This window comes from Hemitrygon akajei, chromosome 5, assembly GCF_048418815.1.
Source record: "Hemitrygon akajei chromosome 5, sHemAka1.3, whole genome shotgun sequence".
Lineage (NCBI taxonomy): Eukaryota > Metazoa > Chordata > Chondrichthyes > Myliobatiformes > Dasyatidae > Hemitrygon > Hemitrygon akajei.
This window is the reverse complement of record NC_133128.1, coordinates 81,488,967-81,515,767: the sequence shown is the minus strand read 5'-3', so window position 1 is coordinate 81,515,767 and position 26,801 is coordinate 81,488,967. Positions and strand designations below refer to the sequence as shown.

General features: G+C 44.4%; 1 protein-coding gene across 2 annotated transcripts in view; it reads right to left on the bottom strand.

The window, feature by feature from the left end:
• LOC140727914 (E3 ubiquitin-protein ligase Midline-1) overlaps positions 1-26,801 on the bottom strand; it is a 389,541-nt gene that overhangs the window by 32,015 nt on the left and 330,725 nt on the right. For both annotated transcript variants that reach the window (XM_073045882.1, XM_073045881.1), the window contains exons 4-6: positions 14,118-14,225; positions 9,996-10,144; positions 1,337-1,464 (exon numbers count right to left, since the gene is read on the bottom strand). In XM_073045882.1, coding sequence (XP_072901983.1) covers positions 1,337-1,464; positions 9,996-10,144; positions 14,118-14,225 — 385 coding nt within the window. The remainder of the gene's footprint in view (positions 1-1,336; positions 1,465-9,995; positions 10,145-14,117; positions 14,226-26,801) is intronic.

Here is a 26,801-nt window from a genome sequence, read left to right as displayed (position 1 = left end):
TGGCATGGTAAGGAAAGTGTAGTGAAGGACGAGGGAAGCAAGTACATAGGAACAACAGCACCTTCCAGTGCCCTCTTAAGTCCCTCCGCTAACAGGCAAATCACTTTCTTTAATGGCTGGACCGAGGTACCCACCAGCACTCTGGAAGTACCTTCACTACACAGATTCCGGTTCTCTATTTTCCAATGTATTTTCTTTTCTTTTCAAGATCTGGACTCTCCTTGCAAGGCCAATGTCAATTGTGCACCCTGAATTGGCTTTGAGCCACTGTCTGAACAATGCTGTATTTCAAAGGTAGCAAGGAGTGTGACTTGGTGGGGTCCTGCAGGTGGTGGTGCATTTACCAGCTACCCTTGTCCTTCTCGGTGCTGGAGTTGCACAAATTTCTCTTGTTTGGCCCTGAATAATGCCAAAGTAAAATATAGAAGTGATGAATGGAAACTGAATGATATGGCCTGATTACTCTATCCACATGTTCCTATCACTGCTTCCAGTGATGGTTAGGATTGACTGAGACTCCTGACTCATGGGAAAAGCTGAGATTCTTTTGAGGGCTTTAAGCTGGATGAATGGAGTTACATTGAGCTAAACCTAATTGTGGACAGCTTAAATCTAACTACAAATCACCTCAAGATTTTTACCAGCTCAACAAGATGCTTAATGTTCCTGACCAGAGACACATATAAGATAGGTTACCATACAGTCCCAACCTAATGATTGCCACAGTCTACTGTGGAGGCCAAGCCATTGGGTATACTTACAGTGAAGCTGATAGATTAGTCAGGATGTCAAAGGTTATGGGGACAAGGCAGGAGAATGGGGTTGAGAGAGATAATAATCCAGTCGTGATGGAATGGCAGAGAAGACTCGATGGGCTGAATGGCATAATTCTGCTCCTATGTCTTGTGATATATATCATCAAAAATGATGGTGCAATAATGTAATTTCATGGATGGCACCGACATGTTCATTCCATAACATCAAGGATCTGGAGGTGTTCCTCCAAAAGACAACAAACTGAAGATATTTCATGTGCCTCTCTTCCTAAAGACATGGAAGGGTGATCAGTATCTATGAAGCAGCTATGAGCAGGAATCACTGTTAGCAAAAAGTGTCCTGGGGACCAGGTTATCACCATCAATGAAATAAGCAGCAGTGTAATTTCCTAATTTGGTTTGACCCTCAACCTACTGTGGGTGAGGAGACTTGGAAGGGATACATTTCATTTGTTGCAAGCACAATTTCCGTTAATGGGAAAAGAAGAATGGATAAAACGCTCCTAAACTGAATTCCAGAGAATGAGAATCACTGCTATGAGACCAAATTCCTCCCTTACCTGTGAGGTAATCAAGGTTTTCCAGCATCTTCTTCTCCCTGGAGAAGTCCAATGCAAATGTGTCAAAAGTATCAGTAAGGTTTATTTCCGGAATGAGCACTTGGGAAGATGCTGTGGCCATGGAAACTCTGCACAGCAGAAAAAAAATACTTTCTGTTAATCTGATTTTGTAGCTGATTTTTCAAAGGTACATTTAAGAAAATGCATTTTGTTGAGTGTAATATGTCTGGATAAATTGAGATTAGGCATCATTCTTCACTGGGATTAGAGGGTTATTACTCTTCTCAGACAAAAAAAAGTCTTCCATTTCTGTAACATCTTGTCTCTCCATGATTAAAAGCCAACAAAGTTAGGATGAGAGGGGAAAGATTTAAAAGGGACCTGAGAGATGAGTTTTTCAAGCAAAGGGGAGTGTGTATATGGAATGATCTGCCAGAGGAAGAGATAAAGTTAGTTACAATTACAATATTTACAAGATGTTTGTACAGATTCATGGATTAGCAAGAATTAAATGGATATGGGCCAAAAGCGGGCAAATAGGATTAGCTCAGGAAGACACCTTGGTTGCCATGAACAAGTTCGGCTGAAGGACTTGTTTCTGTAACTGTATGATCCCTGACTCTCAAGTCCTTTTGAAGATTAGTCGCCATTATAAATTCTCATGTGAAGCATTGTTGCTGTCAGTTTTATATTTTACTCCAATAGCAGCCTGAAGATTAACAGCTAGAAAGAGTTGGAAAAGGTATTAGAAGAATAAAATAGCATGTCTTCTGTTTATCCATTTCAAAGCAGTTATAGGCCTCTGGAAAGTGGGATTAATCTGGCAGCCAAATGCATCCTTTTGCTATCAACAGATGCTATGAGTTCAAACTTGAAGATTCAAGATTGCTTATTGTCAGTCCATGAGTTTAAAGGAGAACAAAATGACTGTTACTCTCGATCCGATGCAGCATTAAAAAATACACAATAAGCATAAAAACAATAAATATAAATATAAAAGCAATCCTATAAAACTCAACGCACAAGTAACTGTGGAGTGTGCCCGTGTATACATAAGATTAACTTATATACACAGAGGGAGAGGTGTGAGATCGGTTATTTCCAGAGAGATTATAGTTGAAGTGTTGAAGTTTTATGCTGAACAGAATCAAACAAATTCCCCTTCAGGGTTATTCTACATGCACTATCCATTGAAGCAGCTTTCCACCTGGCTACTGGACGTTCTGCTGCAGCAGCCCAACTGACAGACATTATTGAGTCGGAACCACAGTCAGGCAATTTGCGGTAAATTCGACTTGACATTCATTTGTGGCTCCTTTGTGACTTCAGGCCTCTTCACATAATTATGCAGAGTTATAACTTGCTAAAATTAAACCAGGAGCTCCTAATTCTTTGTGACATACCACTCTCCTGAAAGCTCACCAAAAGCACACATCTTCACACTTTTATACACGGAACAAGGAGAGAGCAGGTTCAGCAGTTCATTGGGAAAGCTGTGGGGCTTCTTTCAGCTGACTCAGTGTGCTCACATTTATTGCTCATATCTAACTGGCTCTAGAACCTTCTTTCTTGGATGACCCTGCAGGTGCATTACCAGTTAATGCAAGTCAATGACTTCAGCTCAGTCTGTTGAACCTCCTCACAACTGAGCAAGTGTTTCAATACTTCCTAAGGCTGAGAAAGCACCTACAAAATTGCATAACTCTATTCTTCACAATTTTTTTTCATTTAATTTGCAATTACTCTCCAATATGAGATGTGGGTACTGTGGCAAAGGACACATAAATTCCACACTGCAAGTAAAACAACATTGTTCAAATCAAAGCGGAAGACGTGATGCTCCAGTTATAGACATTCCCTGCTCCAGTCCTTTCTGCTCTTAGTTCAGGACACCTCACATCGGGATAGATAATCCATCCTTGAAGATAAAGCCACACAGAATATCTATAGAGTTGATTTTTTTTTTCTATTAGTTCACTGAATGTGGATGTTGCTGACATTTATTGTTCATCCCAAGTTACTTTTTGACTTATTGTTTAGTTACAACAGACAACGGACAATAGGTGCAGGAGTAGGCCATTCGGCCCTTCGAGCCAGCACCGCCATTCAATGTGATCATGGCTGATCATCCACAATCAGTACCCCGTTCCTGCCTTCTCCCCATATCCCTTGACTCCGCTACCTTTAAGAGCTCTATCTAACTCTTTCTTGAAAGCATCCAGAGAATTGGCCTCCACTGCCTTCTGAGGCCGAACATTCCACAGATCCACAACTCACTGGGTGAAAGTTTTTCCTGAACTTTGTTCTAAATGGCCTACCCCTTATTCTTAAACTGTGGTCTCTGGTTCTGGACTCGCCCAACATCGGGAACATGCTTCCTGCTTCTAGCATGTCCAATCCCTTAATAATCTTATATGTTTCAATTGGATCTCCTCTCATCCTTCTAAATTCCAGTGTATACAAGCCCAGTCACTCCATTCTTTCACATATGACAGTCCTGCCATCCCGGGAATCAACCTCGTGAACCTATGCTGCACTCCCTCAATAGCAAGAATTTCCTTCCTCAGATTTGGAGACCAAAACTGCACATAATACTCCAGGTGGGGTCTCACCAGGGCCCTGTACAACTGCAGAAGGACCTCTTTGCTCCTATACTCAACTCCCCTTGTTATGAAGGTTAACATGCCATTAGCTTTCTTCACTGCCTGCTGTACCTGCATGCTTACTTTCAGTGACTGATGAACATAATCAGTACCTCTTGTCGTACTTCCCCTTTTCCCAACTTGACATCATTCAGATAGCAATCTGCCTTCCTGTTCTTGCCACCAAAGTGGATAACCTCACATTTATCCACATTAAACTGCATCTGCCATGCATCTGCCCATCACCCAACATGTCCAAGTCACCCGGCATTCTCCTAACATCCTTCTCACATTTCCAACTGCCACCCTGCTTTGTGTCATCTGCAAATTTGCTAATGTTACTTTCAATCCCTTCAGCTAAGTCATTAATGTATATTGTAAATAGCTGCGGTCCCATCACCAAGCCTTGCAGTACCCCACTAGTCACTGCCTGTCATTTTGAAAAGGACCCGTTAATCCCTACTCTGTTTCCTGTCTGCCAACCAATTTTCTATCCATGTTAGTACCCTACCCCCAATACCATGTGCTCTAATTTTGCCCACTAATCTCCTATGTGGGACCTTATCAAAAGCTTTCTGGAAGTCCAGGTACACTACATCCACTGGCTGTCCCTTGTCCATTTTCATAGTTACATCCGTAAAAAATTCTAGAAGATTAGTCAAGCATGATTTCCCCTTCGTAAATCCATGCTGACTCGGACCGATCCTGTTACTGCTATCCAAATGTGCCGCTATTTCATCTTTTATAATTGACTCCAACATCTTCCCCACCACTGACGTCAGGCTAACCGGTCTATAATTCCCTGTTTTCTCTCTCCCTCCTTTCTTAAAAAGTAGGATAACATTAGCTACCCTCCAATCCACAGGAACTGATCCTGAATCTATAGAACATTGGAAAATGATTACAATGCATCCACGAATTCTAGAGCCACCTCCTTAAGTACCCTGGGATGCAGACCATCAGGCCCTGGGGATTTATCAGCTTTCAGTCCCATCAGTCTACCCAACACCATTTTCTGCCTAATGTGAATTTCCTTCAGTTCCTCCGTTACCTTAGGTCATCTGGCCACTATTACATCTGGGAGAGTGTCTGTGTCTTCCCTAGTGAAGACAGATCCAAAGTACCTGTTCAACTTGTCTGCCATTTCCTTGTTCCCCATAATAAATTCACCCATTTCTGCCTTCAAGGGCCCAACGTCGGTCGTAACTAATTTTTTCCTCTTAGTGACCTGCAATGATAGCAGAGAAGGGCCGCTAGGAGGAAACCACGCGAGTGGGTTGGAGTCACACACAGGCCTGTTCAGCTACAGGCAGCAGGCTTTCTTCTCTGTAGGATATTAGTGAACCCGCTGCATTTTCACAGTCTGGTAGCTTCATGATCACATCACAAACACCAGCAAATCTGCAGATGCTGGAAACCCAAACAACACACACAAAATGCTGGGGGAGCTCAGCAGGTCAGGAAAGAGTAGTTGTCGGCGTTTCGGGCCGAGACCCTTCGGCAGGACTGGAGAAAGAAAGCTGATCAGTGGATCTAAAGGGTGCGGGGAGGGGAGAGAGAAACACAAGGTGATAGGTGAAACCAGAAGGGGGAGGGTTGAAGTAAAGAGCTGGGAAGTTGATAGGTGAAAGAGACAGAAGACCATGAAAGAAAGAAAAGTGGGGAGTTGTACCAGAGGGAGGTGATGGGCAGGCAAGGAGATAAGGTGAGAGAGGGAAAAAGGGATGGGAGATGGTGGGGGGGGGGGTGCATTACCAGAAGTTTGAGAAATCGATATTCATGCCATCAGGTTGGAGGCTAACGAAATATAAAGTGTTGTTTCTCCAGCAAAGTGTGGCCTCATCACGACAGTGGAGGAGGCTATGAAATTGGATTTGTGCCAATTTTTTAATTAGAGAGTGGTTAATTTAAGTTTCCTAGCCCCCTGTGGGATTTGAACTCATAACTCTGGATCAATAGCCCCCATATCTAAGTCAACCGCTGTGCTGCCCAATGTTATGTGCAGCAGCTTTCCTGTACTACAGCATTTCAACCCCCTTCTCTTCCAGCCCCACTCACTTTCTCGTTATTTCCCCAGTCCTTATCAACCGTTCGGCCACTCTCTAACACTGTTTGAGCTCAGCACTAAACTCAACAGTAACTCCACAGTTAGATATCACCAAAACCATGAGGCAGTTACTAACAAAGCACCAACAGGTACTGATGGAACAGGAGAGGCTGGTCAACCCCAGGAGCTGCCATCCTCACACACACATCAGCTCAGGGAGTGTGTTGAACTCAACAGTAAGAAGTTTAATTAGGAAGTTAATGTCTGGATTAGCGATTACACATCTGTTAATGCTGTTGCAATGTCACAACAGAGCAGGTCAAGACTGTGCAGCTGAAAGCACACACAAGAGACTGCAGATGCAGTGATCTGGGAGCAAGAGCAAATGACTAAATTCTCCCTATTTTGAACACAGAAAGAGAGAACAGGAGAAGGCTATTCAGTCCTTCGTCTCTGTTCTACCATTCACGGTGGATTATCCACTTAGAACCCTGTTCCTACCTTTGCAGCAAATCCCTTGATCCGTTTAGAACTAAGGATTACATCTACCTCCTCCTGGAACATGGTCAATGACTTGGTCTTTTCCACCGTCTGTGGTTCACTCCCCATTGGGCGGAGAAGTTTCTCACGATCTCCATTCTAAAATGGATGTCCTGTGGCCTGAGTCTGTGACCCTCGTTAAAGAAACACAGAAATCTACAGCACACTACAGGTCCTTCGGCCCACAATGTTGTGCCGACCATGTAACCTACTCTAGAGGCTGCCTAGAATTTCCCTAACGCATAGCCCTCTTTTCCTCTAAGCTCTAAGTACCTACCTAAGACCCTATTGTCTCCGCCTCCACCACCATCGCTGGCAGTGTATTCCATGCACCCTCCATTCAGTGTGTGAAAAACTTACCCCTGACATCTCCTCTGTACCTACTTCCAGGCACCTCAAAACTGTGTCCTCTCGTGCTAGCCATTTTAGCCCTGGGAAAAAGCCTCTGACTATCCACACGATCAATGCATCTCATCATCTTATACACCGCTATCAGGTCACCTCTCATTTTCTATCGCTCCAAGGAGAAAAGGCCGAGTTCACTCAACCTATTCTCATAGGGCATGCTCTCCAATCCAGGCAACGTCCTTACGAGTCTCCTCTGCACTCTTTCTATAGCATCCACATCCTTCCTGTAATGAGGTGACCAGAAATGAACACAAGTGGGGTCTAACTAAGGACTTATACAGACTCAGTCTGGCCTCTCCAGCAGTTTGGAAGGTCCTGCTATATCTAGTCCTGTTAGAATTGTTCACAGTTGCTATGACATTCCTCTAAAGTCAAGAGAGAAGACGCCTAACCACCCAACTCTCATTCATATATCAGTCTTTCCATCTAGATTTTAGTCAACTGGTGCTGGTTGAGCTCCAACAACCACACTCCATTAAGGTATCAGCTCAGTCTGAAGTAAGGCCTGAGCACAGACAAATCTGGCCCACAGATCAGCAGAGACAAACGTTTCCAGGGAATGTGTTAGTCCTGCCAGAAATTCACAAGAGTGCCTTTCGTTATCTTTCTGCAGCTCCATTTGAATGCAATCTGGAATGATGTTGTTTGTGAAATAAGGAGATGGGGCTGGCAGTAAGATGGCTGAACACTTAACTTGCATTAATGCAAACCCCCTCTGCCAAATAGATTTGAGATAGCTCCATTCTCCGATAGCTGATAATGAACAGCAGGTGGAGTTCTGGGAATCAGATCACAGGGATGAAAATGTCCTTCAATTTCAAATTGGAAAATATTGCAGTAGGATTTTAGAAAATTTAACCACTTGTTTCTCAAAAGGGAAACAGTCATTTAAATGTTCTTCATCTTCAAGCTGGGTGGAGGGTAGGTAGGTTGGTTTGAAGGGGGTAATTCAGTTCTCCAGTTTCATGCCAAGCTCTCCGAGTACAGCAGATGCTTCCTGACCTGCTGGAGTATTTCCAGCATTTTCTATTTTTCCCTCAGATTTATGGCACCTGTAGTTTTTTGATTTTCAGCCATCTGCTTCCCCTGCAGATGCTGCTCCATTTGGAGTCTTCCAAATCTTAAAAGTTTCACATTTCTCACCCTGGGCTAAAGCATCAGCATATTAGTTTCCCTCAGAAAGGCTGGCAGCAACCAGCCTTCCCACCTCACCAGCTCCCAGCCTCTCCACTTCCTCTTATCCATCACACTACTTCCATAACATCTTGATGTGGAGGAAATTGCTCCAATTAAATATCTGGAACACAACCGTTAATTTTTTCAGGCCTGCTGCAAATCCCTCTCCCTGGTCACTGACTCCAAGCACAGCCCTTGGCAACTATCTAAGGCTGAAACCAAACCACTCACTGCTCCTAAGCTGATGTTCTTCCCCCAGATAGTCACCTAGAGTGGCAACTTCCACCTCTGTGACATCGATCATCTCTGCCCTGGCGTTAGTTCATTAGATGTTGCAATATCATTGCCTTAAGTATAGCTATCTTCCCACCTCCCAAAGGTACTGCCTGGCCTGCTGAGTTCCTCCAGCATTTTGCGTGCATGCTCTGGATTTCCAGCACCCGCAGATTTTCTCTTGTTTGTGCAACTTCCCACCTTCCATCCTCTGTAACCTTCAGCACAGCTAGGCATCTGCTTAATTTGGGTTATCCCTGGCAGAAAGACTAAGATGGCCACTTCAATTTCAAATTCGCCAACAACACCACTGTTGTTAGCAGAATCTCAGGAGTGAGATAAATCGGCTGGTTGAGTGCAACAATCTTGCACTCAATGTCAGCAAAACCAAGGAATTAATTGTGGACTTCAGGAAGGGGCAGTTGGGAGAACACACACCAGTCCTCTTTGAAGGGTCAGCATTGGAAAGGGTGAGCAGATTTAAGTTCTTGGGTGTCAACATCGCAGATAACCTATCCTGGGTCGAACATATTGATGCATCCCTGAGGAAGGCACGTCACGGGCTGTACTTCATTATGAGTTTGAGGAGATTTGCTATGTCACCAGAGACTGGAGCAAATTTCTACATCTTGGATAATGAGATTTCTACATCTTGGTGGTGCTGAGCAGAGCTGGGAATGTTCATTCACGTGCCTAGTGAGAGTGGATGACGGCCATTCTCGCTGTGTATGCATGGTCTCCTGTCACAACTGTTTCTGACACACTCCTTTCCTTCAGTTTTGACTCACGAAAAATTTGGGTTCAAAGGTTCAAATCTTCGGGCACCGAGCTCGTAAAAAGCAACAAAATGGACTTTTTAACATCGTAAACCAGCGGGTTGTTGTTATGTCTCCCGCTCGCTGTGAAAATGGAGGAGACCTCCCTCTCCCTTATTAAGGAGAGAGAGAACCTGTGGGTTGTCAAATGCCGGATGAAATGCGATAGTCTTTGGGGTAACTGCAAATGTGTCTGCTATCGCCTAGCTCATGCTTGTGCTCGGTAGTGGGTGCACTTTTTTTTGCTGGGGGGAGTGGGGATCGTTGCTTGCTGCTGCTTATGCGCGGGGGGTGGGGGACCTGAGGGTCTTTGGGGTTCTCATGTTAAACTGTCGTTCATTCTTTGGGGCACTTCTCTGTTTTTGTAGATATTTGCAAAGAAAAAGCATTTCAGGATGTATATTGTATACATTTCTCTGACATTAAATTGGACCTTTGAATCTTTGAACTCTTTTCCTTCATTTTTGACCCACTTTAAGAGCAGTTCTCAGGGAGGGAACCCTACCATAACCTGGGCACTGTCCAAATATCCATCAGGGAAAGGGGAGGTAGCACTAACCTAGAAAGTGAAATCCTTCCAGCTCCAACACTCAACAACAAGATCATAGTTTTAGATTTAAAATAAAAGCTCGAGAAGATGTGCAATTCCTCTGGCAACGATAACAGGAGTACAGCTGACGCTGCACACCTGTGAGATACCAGTCAGTCACCGGTCATCAGAAGCCAAATCACAAATGACTGGCGCTGTGCTCTCTTACCTTTCGGAGATATTTTTAGCCGTCTGCAAGAAGCGGGCGTGGTCGTTTTCTTTCAGCGTTTGCTCTGCCTGAGTGATGAGCGACCCGGATCGTTCAATAGACTGCTTGCAGTTTGCGATCTGCTGGGCCAACTTCCGCAGTCGTACAACCTTCAAAGAAACAAAAGATCTCATGCAAAGGATGTGGGATACTGCGCGCCCACACACACACACACACACACACACACACACACACACACACACACACACACACACACACACACACACACACACACACACACACACACACACACACACACACACACACACACACACACACACACACACACACACACACACACACACACACCACTTTGCACGTTTTTTTGTTCCGTTCGGGCAGGATGGACAGAAATCTTTATCCATGGCAACTTAACCAAGGAAGGGTGATGGAAGCAGATTCAATAATGTACTTCCTATAGGAACTGGGGAAAACATGAGGGAGTAGGGATGATGCAGATCTTCTTTGCTGTGTTGGCACAGAAGCAGGTGGCAATGTGCCTTGCTCCTCTTACCACATCATTAGAAACTGGATCAAGGGGCAGAGCAGCCTAGGAAGGTAGGATTTTAATTCCCTTTTGCTTCCTAGTGGGTGAGGGAGATAACCAAGCCTTGGGCCTCCAATCTTCTTGGCCACAACATGAGCCTTGCCACCTCCATCTCCTTGCACACCTTCCCCACCAGGACTAGAGGTTTCTCCAAAAGCTCACACTGATTGCTTGGTGACTCCAAGGGGGAACTGGAGATAAAATCGTAGGTATGGAAGTGGGGTGGGTGCTTGGCCCCTCGGTAACAACCGGCGGAGGATTTTCGGAGCTAGCTTTCTGCTTATCGGGGAGCTTCAACTTCAAAAACCTCTTTTTGCTTTCGAAATCATTTACTCTCCCAAACCCCAGGCACAGACCAATCCCATAAGCTCAGTCGCGGGATCTTGGTAAGAGACCTGAAGGGAGGTTGGGAGGGGAGAATGGCGACGTGAGTTCCTCAAGACAACAATTAGGGGAGGCTTTAAACCGTGAAGGTCAACATAGTGGTCTGGCCAGGTAGATTAGAGGCAGCAGGCTCCAGTAGATTTGTGGTGTGGCTGGAAGGAGCACCCTTGGTATAAATGCTTGATTGTCCGCATTGACAGGGTAGGATAAAGGCCCTGTCTCCGTACTGTGTGATGAGCACTGGCACCTGTGGCAATATGGTGACTAATGTGTCCCTTTAAAACAGACATCATGTCAAGTTTGTAAGACAGATACCATTACAGAATCACAGCTTTATCGTGCCTTGGTACAGGTAGTATCATTCACGTGGGCTCTTATTTTGTGATGTGGGAAGCAACTGAGAGCGAGCAAAAGACCCACAGAAAAATCCACATTACTTATACACTCTCGCCCAGAAATTGCAGTATATAACCCTTTTCAGTCTAATAATTTCCACCACAGGCTGCTTTGTAGTGGGGATACTGTGGCTCTCTGGAATTGCTCTCGGTTGTGCATCTGCTCAACTCCTTTGGGCAACAGCTATTTCCTTCCTTCCTGTTCCCATCACTGGAACCAGGGGCAGGGTGGGAGGTGTTGCAGCCAGCAACTATGTGAACTTAGTTCCAAGGTGCAAGTTCAGGAAATCCCTCATTAGCCCGCTGACAGGGCTATAATAATTTGACGGCATTGATTAAAGTTTCTGAGAGGAGCCCAGCTCAAAACTTATTACCCGTGGTGAAGAAAATGTGCCCGGCTCGTGTGTCAGTGCATCTAAGTGATTTCAGCAAAGTGATTGGTCCGCTGTGGTTTACTCTCTGTCTCCCCAAATAGCCTTTAGCCTGGAAAGTCAGCTGCACAAATCTTTCACATCTGGGAAAAGCTGAAGCTGCCGCTCAGAAATCTGCTTTCCACATTCTGCACTGCGAGCCCACCGAACGCCCCATCCAGCATCTGGAGGGGTATTCTGCTTCATTCCAGCCAGAATGGGAAGTGCAAATCTGAAGGCTGTGTATCACTTGTAATTTTTCTGTCTGCCTTTGCCAGGTAAGGAATTTCCTGGATTTCAAATAGTGATGGGGAGGTAAAGCTGAGATATGCATCGGCCTTAATCAAACAGCAGCTGAACAACCTCTGCTCTAATAATCATCTTAACCTTTCACCCTCTAATTTATCAATATCAGGAAATCATCCATCCACAGTAGTCACATGTGGTATCTAATTTCTGAATTATCACTCTGAGTGGTCAGACCCTCGCACTCATCAGGACCTCAGATACAGTGTCTTCCTGCAAACATCAGTCTTCACTTCTTGCTCAGGGATCTGCTGCTGTACTACATTAACACATTGCTTTCCATTAGTTATTGAATCTACAACTTGTTTCCTGTTTTCAGTCTGCTGAGCACAGTGTCAGTGAGAATGCCTGGGTTCCCAGCCTAGGCTGCTGACCCACACTAAGTCTCAGGGGGTGGGGGGGGGGCTACCCAAGGGTTTCCTCCCACTTGGTACTGGGCTCCGTCATTCAGTTTGCTTCTCCCTGGATGTGTTGTGTTTCCACCTGTATACCAGTGCTCTCGTCCACTGAGGACCTCCCGCTCCATCACCATCATTCCATCAATGCTAATCGACAAGCTTCAAAGCCTGGGCCTCTGCAACTGAATTCTTGACTTCCTCACCCAGTGACCACTGTGCAGATCAGTAATAGCTTCTCGTTGTGACAATCAACACAGGAACACCTCAAGCATGCATGCTTAGCCCACTGCTCTACTCTCTCTACACTTACGACTAAGTGGCTAGGCGCAGATTAAATGCCGTCTATAAATCTGTTCATGACACCAGTTATTGGCAGAACCTCAGATGGTGACAAGGAGGCATACAGGAGTGAAAAACTGGTTGAATGGCGTCGCAACAAAAACCTCGCACTCAACGTCAACGAGATCAAGGAATTAACTGTGGACTTCATTAAGGGAGAACACACACCAATCTTCATTGAGAGATCAGCAGTTTCAAATTCCTGAGCATTAACAACTCAGAGGATATACCCTGGGACCTACACAATGATGCAATCATGAAGAAGGCATGCACTGGCTATAGTTCATTAGGTAGGTCGCTGAAGACTCTAGCAAATTTCTGTGGACATACTGTGGAGACCATTCCAACACGCTGCATCACCACCTGGCATGGAGGCTCCTAATGCACAGGACTGAAAGATGCTGCAGTGGGTTGTTCATCCGCCCAGCTCCATCACAGGCACAATGCTCTCCACCATCGAGGACACCTTCAAAAGGCAATGCTTCAAGAAGGTGAGAAGGTGCCATCCGTCACTAAGGACCCTCACATAGGACATTCCCTCTTCTCATGGCTACCATCAGGGAGGAAGTACAGGAGCCTGAAGATACGCACTCAACAGTTTAGAAACAGCAACTTCCCCTCCACCTTCAGATTTCTGGACTGTCTATGAAACCATCAACACTGGTCGCTATTTCTCTTTAGTAGTAAGCATTTATTCACTTGTTTGTTTGCTTGTTTATTTATTTATTTATTGTATGTTAATATTTTTCATGTCTTGCACTGTACTGCTGTTACAAAAGTAGATATTTCATGACTTATGTCAATGATAATAAACCTGATTCTGAGAATTACAAGACTGGTTCCAGGGATAGCAGGTCTGCTATGAGGAATGATTGAATAAACTGATGCTGTATTCACAAGAGTTCAGAAGAATAAGAAATCAGATCAAAACTCTCCAAATTCTTAAAGGGCCTTATAGGCTGTGTGCAGGATGGATGTTTCATCTGATTGAGCAGCTGAGGACTAAGGGTCACAGTTTGAGAATGAGCAATAGTTCATTTAAGATTGAAAGGAGGAGAGATTTCTTCATTGGTAAATATCTGGAATTCCCTATCCTAGATAGTTGTGGATACTGAGTTGTGGTATTCACTCAATGCCCTGGGATTAATGATTTCTGGGAATTGATGCAATCAAGAGATGTAGAAATGCTGGAAATTGGGACTGAGGTGGAAGATCAGCCATGATCTCAATGAATAACAGATCAGACTCAAAGTGCGTTGAGATCTACACCTGTTCCTAATCATTGGTAATAATCCGGCTCCTACCTTGCCCTCCTTGATTTGTGTGTTAATGACTTGTCTTCGTTGTTGAATGATTTCAATCAGCTGGTCACATTCTTCTGTAAGTTTGCTTTCCTGCCTTGTTGCATTCACCTGTAAATAGGTAAACATGTTTCCTTTAGTACAGTGTTAACACCATCAATTTCTCAAAGACATCTATGGATCAAAAAGTTTGGTGCAAAATCACAATGGCTGAAAAATGGGATTGGATTTCTGCATATCTAAAAGAAAACAGAGGAAGCTAACATGAGGAAAACTGCAGATGCTGGGAATTCAAACAACACACACAAAATGCTGGTGGAACGCAGCAGGCCAGGCAGCATCTATAGGGAGAAGCACTGTCGACGTTTCGGGCCGAGACCCTTCGTCCTGACGAATGGTCTCGACCCGAAATGTCGACAGTGCTTCTTCCTATAGAGGAAACTAACCACAGCTTCATAAGTACTGTCAAATATCAAACTGTTTGGGGCAGAATCCATTTTTGCCTTGGTAACAGCAAAGCATTTTTGACTCTCACAGACTCATGGATCCTATATATCAGATCTGGGATTCAGTGGTTCCCTTGCCTTCTCTAGACCCACTCCAAGGCAAGGTCAAGGCTTAGGTACCAGAAAAATATTGCGGTTATTGGATATTCTGAAGTAAAAACAGAATATGCTGGGTTACTCTGCAGGTTAGGCAGCATTTGGGGAGGGAGAAACCAAGTTAATATTTCAATTCTGACCTTTTAGATCAATAACTGCAGATGCTGTTAGTTTATGTAAATGTGTATCATATATCTGTGTCAGTAATCAGAATGAGCGAGAGTCAGCAGAAAACACTCATTAAAGCAGCAAATCTCAACTGAACCAGTGCACGGAACTAGCAGTCTTCAGTCGCATCGTATCGCACACTCAGTTCTGAAGTGTGCTCACAGAAAGATACACTTCACTCTGTCAGCTTTAAAGGAAATAACTTCATGGAATTAACTGAACCGCTTATACTTGCAAAATTAGACAAGCAGAGAAACACTGGGAACAAGAGCAGGCGTGGGACATCTGGCACTTTAAACCTGATCCAGTATTTATTGTGACCACAGCCACTGCTGTATGTCAAAACCATATTCTATATATTTCCACAGGCCCTTATGTATTCCCCTTCTCTCCCTAAAGCCCTTAATGTTTTTATCTAGAAATCTATTCACCTCCTTCTGTGGCTTGGCCTCCACTGTCTTCTGTGATAGAGAACTCCACATGTTCCACAGGAATTTCTCCATCTCAGTTCTAAATGTCTTTCCCGGATATCTCTTCACACAACAGTCCTGCCGTCTCTGGAATCAGCCTGATGAACCCTTGCCCCACTCCCTCTGTGACAAGCATATTATTTCCTAGAAAAGGGGGGAGCTGCCCACGATACTGCAGGTGTTGTTTCCAGACACCCAGAACAATTGTGGCTAGGCATCTTTGCTCCTGTACCTGAAACCTCTTGCAGTGGAGACCATTTGGCTTCTTAATTGCTTTCTCTGTGCTGACAATTTGTCTCCCTGTGATGTGCCCTCCTCTCTCCCTGCGGCACACTCTCCCCGTGATAGTCCTTCCTTGTGATACTCTTTCCTGCAATGATCCTCTCCTCACAGAATACTCTCTCCCCCTGTGAAGCCTTTCCCCTGAGAGACGGTCTCCTTGCGATCCAGTCTGCTCAGGATACCTGCTCTCTGTAGTACAGTACTCTGTCCTTGTGTTATTCCCCCGCGACACTCCTTTCACCTCCCAGTGATGCCATCGACCTATGCAGAAACAGTGAAGCTATTTTTATGGAGGAAGTGTCAAAATCCATTTAACAAAACACTCACTGACTGCAGCTTTAGCACTGTTATTCGGGAGACTGGTAAGATGGAATTCCCTTGTTTATTGGGTTTGCTCTCCCACTCACTATCCCTTTTACCTGAGACATCCTTCTAATTCCTTTCTCCCAATCACTTCCCCGTGTGATTCGATTTTCTCTGTCTCTCCCTCTCTCTACCCTCCAGCCCGACACTTTCTGAACAACCTCAGTCAGCTGTCTTGTCTGCAACCCCTCTGATGGCAGGAGCCTCTGGAGATGAGGCCAATGTGAAAGATTTGTGCGGCAACTTAAAATTATTCTTTGAATGCATGAACAAGTAGATGCATCATCAGATTTCAAAAAATGTATGTCCTTACTGAATGTGCAATGCTTGATTATCTATAAACTGAGTTTAAAAAAATTAAAGCTGACAAATATGTTGTATTGATGACATTTCTGGAACACTCTCCCTCTACTTTGAACAAGGTCCAAGTCATCATTATCATTGAAGTCAGTTTTCCTTCTCGTTTACGCTCCTTGCTAAATCCTCTGTCAGACAGCCCAGATGAAAACTAACATTGAATTCTACACTACAGCAAATTAATAAAAAGCAGATGGACAAAACTAGTCACCTACAAATTGACTTCATGATCCAAAAATATGTAAATGAGATCTTCCAGATCCATGGGCCCAGTAAAGGGGGTGGTTGCTATGGTTATTGGTGCCCAAATAGTATAGACTCATTGCCATATTCCTGTGTTTCTGGGCCTGTTTAGTGTCTTTCCTTCATTCACAGAAGCAAAATTGCAAACTTTAGTGCAGCTTGCCCTGGTTACTATGGAATCTGACCTCTGACATAACCTGGGTGGTTCTCACAGTGCTGGGTTCAAAGGTTGCTGTGTCTTTAACAAACCCCAGTTTAAACAAGCTTCACTCTTTTTCAGTATGGGCTGCCACAGCAAAATATTTCATCTTTGAGGGGTGAGCCTTCATGACCTTGATTTGTTGCATGTGGTGGGCAACATTCTCAGAGAGATTGGGGATGGGTGGGGTGCTGGTGGTGGGGGAAATAATTCAAAAACATTCATCTATCCAAACTGCACACAAGAGGAAGGCACAAATCACTTCAGTTCAGGGTAATGAATCGCCTCCACACCCAGCGGGACTAATAGGGCTTTGCGCCAACAATAACATACCCCACCTCTAAGTCATCCGGCCAAATTTGCCTAAACAGAGAGGAGTTAGCAACATCAATGGAACCCGTCCAAAATTAATGCTCCAACCTCACACCAAGCTTCCTTGCTCTAACTAAAGGCTTTCTTTGGGAATTTGACAGTCTGCAACTTTGCTTGGGGCTTCATATTGACTCATCCTCCTCCAAAATTAGTAAATCATACATAATTCCTCCCCTTTTGCATATCTGCAAAAGCTCTTAGGCGATTGCTGGGCACTAATCGTAAGTTATTAAAGCTGACCCCCTGTCAGTTGTGGTTAACTGTTGATCTGTGCTGAAGCAGAGCTTCAATTAGACTGGAAGTGAGGCATTGGGAGATGCACGTTGCGCAATAAAGAAGAGACAATTTTCTCACCTAACAGTCTTCAGCTTGCAAACTGAGCCCATTGGAGCTCCACCACTCTAAAGATTTGTTATGGTGCAGAAACTCAGCAGGAAGTTTCCGGATTAATACATATTGACAAAGCAGCCTGTTTTTACTTGGCCCAACCACTAGTCTTTGCAATCTTGAGCTTCTCTAAATCCCTATACCATCTCTTAGCTCATGCCAAGCTCTGTGCGCCCATCATCCTCTGCTCCCTGAACTACTTTGATTCCAGGTCCTGATCCCCTCAAATTCAAAAGTTTTCATTCTGCTTTCAATTCCCTTTCCCTCACTGCTCTTCTGCTTTCTAACCTCCTTCACCATTACAATCCTCCAGAACATAGCATATCCTCACTTTCAGAACAACACACACAAAGTGCTGCAGGAAGCATCAATGAAAATGAACAAACTGTCAATGTTTGGGGCCAAGACCCTTCATCAGGACTGGAAAGGAATGGGGGAGGTGCCAGAGTAAAAAGGTGGGGGAAGGGGAAGGAGGATAAGCTGGAAGGTGATAGGTGAAGTTAGGTGGCTGGGAAAGGTGATGGACAGGAGAAGAAGGAATCTGATAGAAGAGGAGGAGTGGATCATGGAAGAAGGAGGGGCACAGGGGGAGGTGATAGGCAGGTGACAGGATAAGGTAAGAGGCTTGAGTGGGGAATAGAAGAAGAGGGAAGGGGAAGAGGACAAACTTTAACCTCCCTCACAATGATTTTAATTGCACTACTCATGTTGGTTGTACATTCAGTTGTCATTCATTCCCAAGTTCCCTGTTTAAGCTGCTCTCTCTCTCTCTCTCTCTCTCTCTCTCTCTCTCTCTCTCTCATTCTTCCTTAAAGACTACCTCCGTGGCCAAGCTGTCTTAATATTTCCTTGCGTGGTCTGATAATGCATCGAGAAGCACCTAGGAGCCGTATTACATTAAAGGTGTTATGTAAATGCGGATTGAGAGCACACTTCTCATTTCAGAGCAATCCGCTGATAGTCAAAAACCATACAGCCAGCTCAGCTGGCTAAATTTCAGGAAAGGTGGCTCACAAATAATTTCCCAAGAAAGTAAATCACTGAGAGAAACCCAGCCAGATGTGTCCTTCTCTCTGTCAGCAGGATCAGACATGGTGCACATATGGACAGTTTCGGGAGGAAATGCTGGCACTCAGCAACTTATTAATGTCTCCGAATTGGAATTTTTAGTTTCATACATAAGCAGCAGACTTTAAATTTCATTGACAATCAAATAAGTGACAGGATTTATTCATTTACTACTTGCTTCTTTTTCCATTGAGTTCCACGTGGCTCGGTCTAATGCAGAGTGGTAGTTATTTTGCAGCTAAAGGAATATCCCGTCAAACATGTTCCATCCATACACTGCTGCTGATCAGAGTCACAATGAAATCTATCTGATATACATGACGACTTATTCTTTGATACCTCCTGCCTCCCTTTCTCCATCACTGTAAATCTCACCCACATCTGTAACCTCCAGGATTAACTTGTCTGACTGACTATTTATCTTCCACCATCTATTTCACAGTTTCTGCTCACAGCATGTCTCTTTACCCTACTTAATGACAGCAGTGTTGGCGTGTGGCCAAGTGGCTAAGGCGTTGGTCTAGTGATCTGAAGGTAGCTAGTTCGAGCCTCAGCTGAGGCAGCGTGTTGTGTCCTTGAGCAAGGCACTTAACCACACATTGCTCTGTGACAACACCGGCGCCAAGCTGTATCGGCCCTTGCCCTTCAGACACATCGGTGGCGTAGAGAGGGGAGACTTGCAGCTTGGGCAACTGCCGGTCTCCCATACAACCCTGCCCCAGGCCTCAGTCAACATCGAAATCGATGGACAGCCGAAGAAGAAGAATGACAGCAGGAAACACTCAGCAGGTTGGGCAGTGTTTAGGGAGAGAGTCATTAGGTTAATTGTCTCTCCCCACTGATGCTGCCTGACCTGCTGAGTGTTTCCATCATTTTCTACTTTCCTTTCAGATTCGCTTCACATGCAGATGTTTGGATTCCCTTCTCTCATCACCCTTGTGTTTACTGGCCCACACTGGCTCCTTGCCCAATTTGCAACGATCAGCCTCATGTTCATACCTAACCGTGGTCTCAACCTCCCCATTCCTCGCCTCACCATCCCCATCCCTCGTCTCACCCTCCCCATCCCTTGTCTCACCCTCCTTCATCCCTCCTCTCATCCTCCCCATCCCTCCTCTCACCCTCCCCATCCCTCGTCTCAACCTCCCCATCCCTCCTCTCACCTTCCTCCATCCCTTGTCTTCCTCCTCCATCCCTTGTCTCACCCTCCCCATCCCCTTCATCTCACCCTCCCCTATCTGTCTCACCCCATTGCTCATATCACCCTCCCCATCCCTCGCCTCACCTTCCTCCATCCCTCGCCTCATTCTCCCCATCCCTCCTCTCACCCTCCCATCCCTCGTTTCCCCTCCTCCATCACTTATTTCACCCTCCTCCTTCCCTCTAATCCACACTACCCCATCATCTGTGCACCTCTTCTCCACAGAGGATTCCCTTTCTTCCCCCTCCCCACCCCCAGCACCTGCGATGTCTCTAATTGCTTAGTCCTAATGTCAGATGCTCTGTAAACTCCAATTTCCTCTGGAAATGTCTCTTCTAAGCTCCAAGTCACTCATCTTATGTGCCTCAAGTGCCCATCTGAGTATGATTACACTGATGCCAAGTGCTTTGTGACATTAAAGGTTGTTATAGGTATAAATTTGTACTGAAACACAGTGACCAATCCTGCTGCTGTTTAAGACCACGAGATATAGGAGCAGAATTAGGCCACTTAGTCCATCGAGTCTGCTGTGCCATTTCATCCATTTCCCTCTCAGCCCCAATCTCCCACCTCTCCCCATATCCCTTCATGCCCTGATCAATCAAGAATCTATCAACCTCTGCCTTAAATATACATAAAGACTTGGCCTCCCCGGCTACCTGTGGCAACAAATTCCACAGATTCACCACCCTCGGCCATCCCTGGTTAAGCATCCACTAACCATCCAAACATCTCTCGTTTAATTTCTCGGCTTTAAGTTTAACACAGTAAAACTGTAGCCATGCTTACAAATGCAGTTTTTGTTGTGCAGTTTTGAGATCATAAGGCAGAGAGGAAAAATCAATGCACATTTTGTGCCAATCACTAAGGCCTTTGTAAGAAGCTGTTATCTCAGATTACAGTTGGATCCTGCATCCCTTCCTACATCTGCTTTACACATTGCTTAAAACTATATTTTACCAAAGGACTGGGTTTTCATTCTGGACTTCAGGCTAACCCTCAGCTGTGGAAAATCGGCATTGAAATAACTGTTGAAACAGAAAGAAAGCGATGACTGGGGTGAATAGTATCAATGTCCAAACATTCAGCACTAGATAGATGAAGGCAAATCAAAGAGAATTGTAAAAATATTTGGGAACAATAGCCAGGTATTTCAACCTCCTCAATATTAAATGGGGCTGCTTTAATGTGAAAGGCTTTGAAGGGGAGGAATTTCTAAAGTGAATTAAATGTATCATTTTACATTGGTATGTAGACAGTTCAATTGGAGAAGGTGCAGTACCAAGGCTAACCTTTGGAAATGTAGCCAGACAAACGGCAGGGCTGTCTGCGGAAGGACATTTTGCAATCGTGACCATAGCTGTAAATTTCAAGTTAGTTACAGCGTAGAGCAAAGAGAGGTCCCAAATGATTGTCCTGCATTGGAGAAAGGCTGATTTTATTATGGTAAGTCAGATCCTGGCAGAAGTGGATTGGGAGCAGCTCCTTGACAGGTGAGAATGATTCAAAAATGAAATAACAAGAACTCAGCACCAACATCTTTTCATGGGAATGAAAGGTGACACTAATAGGTCAAAAGCACCATGGAGGTCAAAGGATATCGTGATTGGCTAAGCTGTAGCAGACATAGGGTAGTGTTAGAGGGATGTTCTTCTGAATGGAAGTCTGTGATCAATGATATTCCACAGGATTCGGAGATCAGACATCAGTTGTTTGTATATCATATACATACAAATTATTCAAATGAAAATGGAGCTGGGCTGATAAGCAAGTTTGCAGACAACACAAAAATTGCAATCATGAGAAAGTCTTCAGATACTGCAAATCCAGAGGAACACACACAAAATGCTGGGTGAACTGAGTAGGGCAGGCAGCAGCTATGGAAATGAACGCATTGTCGAAGCTTCAGGCCCAGATCTTGCTTCAGGACTGAGGAGGAAGTGGGAAGATGCTGAATAAAATGGTGTGGGGAGGGGAAGGTGAGGCTACCGGGAAGGTGATGGATGAAGCCAGGTGGTGGGACAGGTCAAGGGTCGGAGAAGAAAGAATCAGATGGAGACATGTGTGGACCATAGCAGAAAGGGAAAGCGGAAGGGACCCAGGGGGAAGTAATAGACAGGTGAGAGGAAATAAAAGGTCTGAGTGGGGAATAGAGGAAAGGGCAGGGTGGAGATTTGTTTACAGGAAGTAGGAACCATTATTCATGCCATCAGATTGGAGGGCACCCAGACGGAATAGAAAGTGTTGCTCCTCCATTCTAAGGGTGGTCTCATTTTGGCACAAGAGAAGGCTGACACGTGGGAATGGGAATGGGAATTGGAATTAAAATATTTGGCCATGGAGAAGTCCCGCTTGTGGCGAACGGTGCGGATAGAACTGTCAATAGTGAGGAAGGCTGTCAAAGGATTCAGATCAGTTGGAAACACAGGCAGAGGAACGGCAGATGGAATTTAATGCGGACAGGTGTGAAGTGTTGCAATTTGAAGTCATATGTAAGAGGAAAGAATACAGTAAATAGTAGGAACTATAGGAATACTAATGCATAGATGATCTTGGGAAGTTAATCTGTTTTTCTCTAAAAGTAGCAACACAAATAGATGGTGGTAAAGAAGATGCTTGTCTTCATCAGCTGGGGTGATGAGAATAAAAATGGGAAGTCAGTGTAAAACTTCGATCAGGCCACTTTTGGAGTGCTGTGTGCTGATCAGGAAGAATGTGGAAGCTTTGGAGAGGGTGCCAAAGAGAATCACCAGAAGAGTGCCTGGATTAGAGAGGATTAGGAGGCTGAACAAACTTGGATTGTTTCCTCTGGAGTGCTGGCAACTGAGAGAGGACCTGACAGAAGTGCATAACATTAAAGATGAGATAGATAGTTGGAGTCCTTTTCCCAAAGTGGCAAAGTATCAGAGAACATAGATTTAAGGTGAGAAGGGAACATATAAAGGTGATGTATGAGACAAATGTATTTATACAGAGGTAGGTGCTGGAACATGCTGCCTGCACAAGTGATAGGAGAAAAAACAAAAGAAACATTTGAAAGGGATTTAGACAGGCATGTGAACAAGCATGGAATTCGTGGACGTACAGTCGATCGTGTGGCATCATAGACAACACAGATATCACGGGCCAAAGAACCTCATCCCGTGCTGTACTGCTGCATGAAGGTATGGCAGACCTTGATTTACATATGAAAGGATTACTGAAGACTGCAGCATGGGCTGATAAGGTCGTTATAAAGGCAGAAATGACTTTCCTTCTTCAGCTGAGGGATAAAAATAATATCAGGAAGGAATCACATTTCTTATCTCGAAGTGTGTAATCAAATTCCAGCAGGAATTATTTGCAATGGAACTTGTTTTATTCATCATGCCTTTGGCAGTGGATAAATGGGTGTGACATCAAGCTATGTAATTACAGGTTTGTTTTGGAATAAATATCAGGGCCAATATGTTCCAACCTGAGGATCTACTGCAATCTAAAGGAAGGCCAGGACTGACTTCCAGATGTTGGGAATATGTCAATACATTATTAACAAGTGTTAAGTTGTGTGAAAAATTCAGAGTTATTCCAAAGAAGCTACAGGCCCATGAAAGATCCTTATTCTTAACTTACTGCTGCCTCCTCTCCAAGTTTAATTTCTGGCTGTGGAATTCCTTAGGTGCTTCTGCTCCCAACAACCCACGACAGCGTCACCCCAATTCCTGCAAGTGCTGCCTCGCTCATTATCCCTGTCCTGAGCAGTATGTACCCCCACTTATGTTCACATTAGGCCTGCCAACAGTCCTGTTTTGAGAGGGATGTTTTATACTCAACTTGACACAATCGCCCGACTAAAACAAAGTCCTAGCGTTCTGCAGTTACAGAAAACTACCTTGGATTGTCGTTTACAGTGCAGACTCTTGGCGACCTTAAGGTGCTTTCAGCAAGTAATGAGCTTGGACAAACCCCACATATGAGAACAGAGGTATCAGCCCAGTAAAGACACCGATGCCAAGCTCCAGTGGAGGACTCAAGCACCACCAACCTTGCCACTGCTCTCTGACCAAAGAATCTTCCCTCCCCTACCCCGAGTGGCCTTAGAAATAAAAACAAAGAGAGCGCTGTAAATATCCAGCTGGTCAGGCAGCAGGTGTGGAAGGAGAGCCAGTTAATACAGGTCGCCCCCGTTTTTCGAACTTTCACTTTACGACAGCTTGCTGTTACGAAAGACCTACACCGGTGCCTGTTTTTGCTAACATAGAACATAGAATAGTACAGCACAGTACAGGCTCTTCGGCCCACAATGTTGTGTTGACCCTTAAACCCTGCCTCCCATATAACCCCCCACCTTAAATTCCTCCATATACCTGTCCAGTAGTCTAACCAAAGAGGATTTTCGCTTTTACGAAAAAAAGACGGCCGCTTTATACGTGTGTTTACCCCGAGAAAGACTACCATGACCGTGAAGCCTTGTGCGGGCAGTTGTGTGCGCATGCGTGTACGTGTGTAGGCGTGTACATGCCGATTTTTTTTTCCAAAGCAATTTCGGCTCCCTGCCTTCCCGATTTTGATAAGTGAAACTACACTGTACATACAATATTTCTACTTTATATAGGCTGTATATTTATCATATCATTCCTGCTTTTACAATATGTTTGTGTTATTTTAGGTTTTATGTGTTATTTAGTTTGATTTGGTAGGTTATTTTTTGGGTCAGGGAATGTTCAAAAAATTTTCCCATATAAATTAATGGAAATTGCTTCTTTGCTTTACGACATTTCGTCTTACAAACGGTTTCATAGGAACGCTCTACCTTCGGATAGCGGGGGAAACCTGCATTTCGGGTCAAGCACGCTCAGGACTGATAGAGAGAAAGCAAGTAAGTTTCCAGCAGTGCAAAAGGTGGGAGTGGATGGGTAGGACAAAGGAAATATCTCTGACAGGGTGAAATCAAACGAGTCAATGCAGCAGTCAGGACATGCTGATTTTTCTGTGTTAACAGACCTGACTAGCGCACCAGACTAGGAAAAAAAATCTAGGCTATAATGATAAAAGACAGTGCTGGCAGACAGAAAGACCAAAAGACACAGGAACAGTAATTAGGCCATTCAGCCCATCAAGTCTGCTCACTATTCCATCATGGCTGATTTATTATCCCTCTCAACCCCATTCTCCTGCCTTCTCCTCATAACCTTTGCCACCCTTACAAATCAAGAAGGTATCAACCTCCACTTTAAATACACCCAATGACATGGCCTCCAAAACTTTCTGTGGCGATGAATTCCACTGATTCACCAGCCTCTGGCTGAAGAGATTCCTCCTTATCACAGTTTTAAAGGGACATCCTTCTATTTTGAAGCAGTGCCCTCTGGTCCTAGATTCCCTCACTATAGGAGATATCCTCTCCATATTCACTCTATCTAGGACTTTTAATATTCGATAGGTTTCAGTGAGATCCCCCCTCATTTTTCTAAACTCCAGGGAGTATAGGCCCAGACACTGAAACACTCCTCATACATTAACCCTTTCATTCCCAAGATCATTCTCATGAACCTGTTCTGGAACCTCTCCAATGCTAGCACATTCTTTCTTCAATGAAGGGATCAAGGCCACTCACAATACTCCAATGAGGCCTCATCAGTGCTTTACAAGACCTCAGCATTTCATCCTTGTTCTTATCATGGAGAGTTCCTGAAATGAATGCTAACACTGTATTTGTCTTCCTCACCACTAACTCAACCTGCTGGTTGACCTTTTGGGAATCAAGCACAAAGACTCAAAAGTATTTGCATCTTTGATTTCTGAAGTTTCTCTCCACTTAAAAAATAGTCTATGCTTTTATTTCTTCTACCTAAGTGTATGACCATACATTTCCCAACACTGTATTCCATCTGCTGCTTCTTTGCCCGTTCTCTTAACCTGTTTAAGTCCTTCTACAGCCTCTCTGCTTCCTCGACACTACCAGCCCCTCTCCTATCATCCACAAACTTGGCCACAAAGTCATCAATTCTGTCGTCCAAATTATTGATATACTGTAGAATGTGTAAAGAAGCAGTTCCGATACAGACTCCTGTAGAACACCAACAGTCACTGGTAGTGAACCAGGAAAGGCCCCCGTAGTCCCACTCTTTGCCTCCGGCCAGTTAGCCATTTTTCATCCATGCTGGTACACTTCATGTAATACTATGGGCTCTTATCTTGTTTAGCAGTCTCTTTTGACAAGGCACCTTGTCAAAGGCCTTCTGAAAATCCAAGTACACAGCCTCTACTGACTTTCATTTGTCTATCCTGTTTGTTACTTTCTCAAAGAATTCCAACAGATTTGTCAGGAAGATTTCCTCTTATGGAAACCATGCTGACCTTGGCCTATTTTATCATCTGCCTCCTATTAGGTACCCCAAAACCTAAATAATGGACATCAACATCTTCCCAACCACTGAAATTAGGCTAATTGGCCTACAATTTCTTGTCTTTTTCCTCCCTCCCTTAAATAGTGGAGCGGTATTTGCAATTTTCCAGTCCTCTGGAAGCCTTCCAGAACCTAGTGATTCCTGAAAGATCACTAGTTATGCCTCCACAAATCTCTTCAGCCACCTCTTTCAGAACCCCAGGGTGTTGTCTGTCTGGTCCAGGCAACTTATCCAACTTCAGACCTTTCAGCTTCTCAAGCACCTTCTCCTTAGTAATAACAACTTCTGCCCCCAACACTCTCAAAATTCTGGCATTCTACTAGTGCCCTCCATAATGAAGACTAACACAAAATAAATTCATCTGCCATTTCTTTGTCCCCCATTACTACCTCTCTAGCATCATTTTCCAGCAGTCTGATGAAAGATTACCTAAAATTAGGGTGTTGTTCTTCAACCTTGGAGGTAAGATATTAAGACCATGTTATCCAGAGAACAAACTACAGCAGGTACGTGGAGGAATATGTGTCCTTGATCCCCCACTCTGCTCCATCAGGAATATTATACATTGCACATGGAAGTCATGATT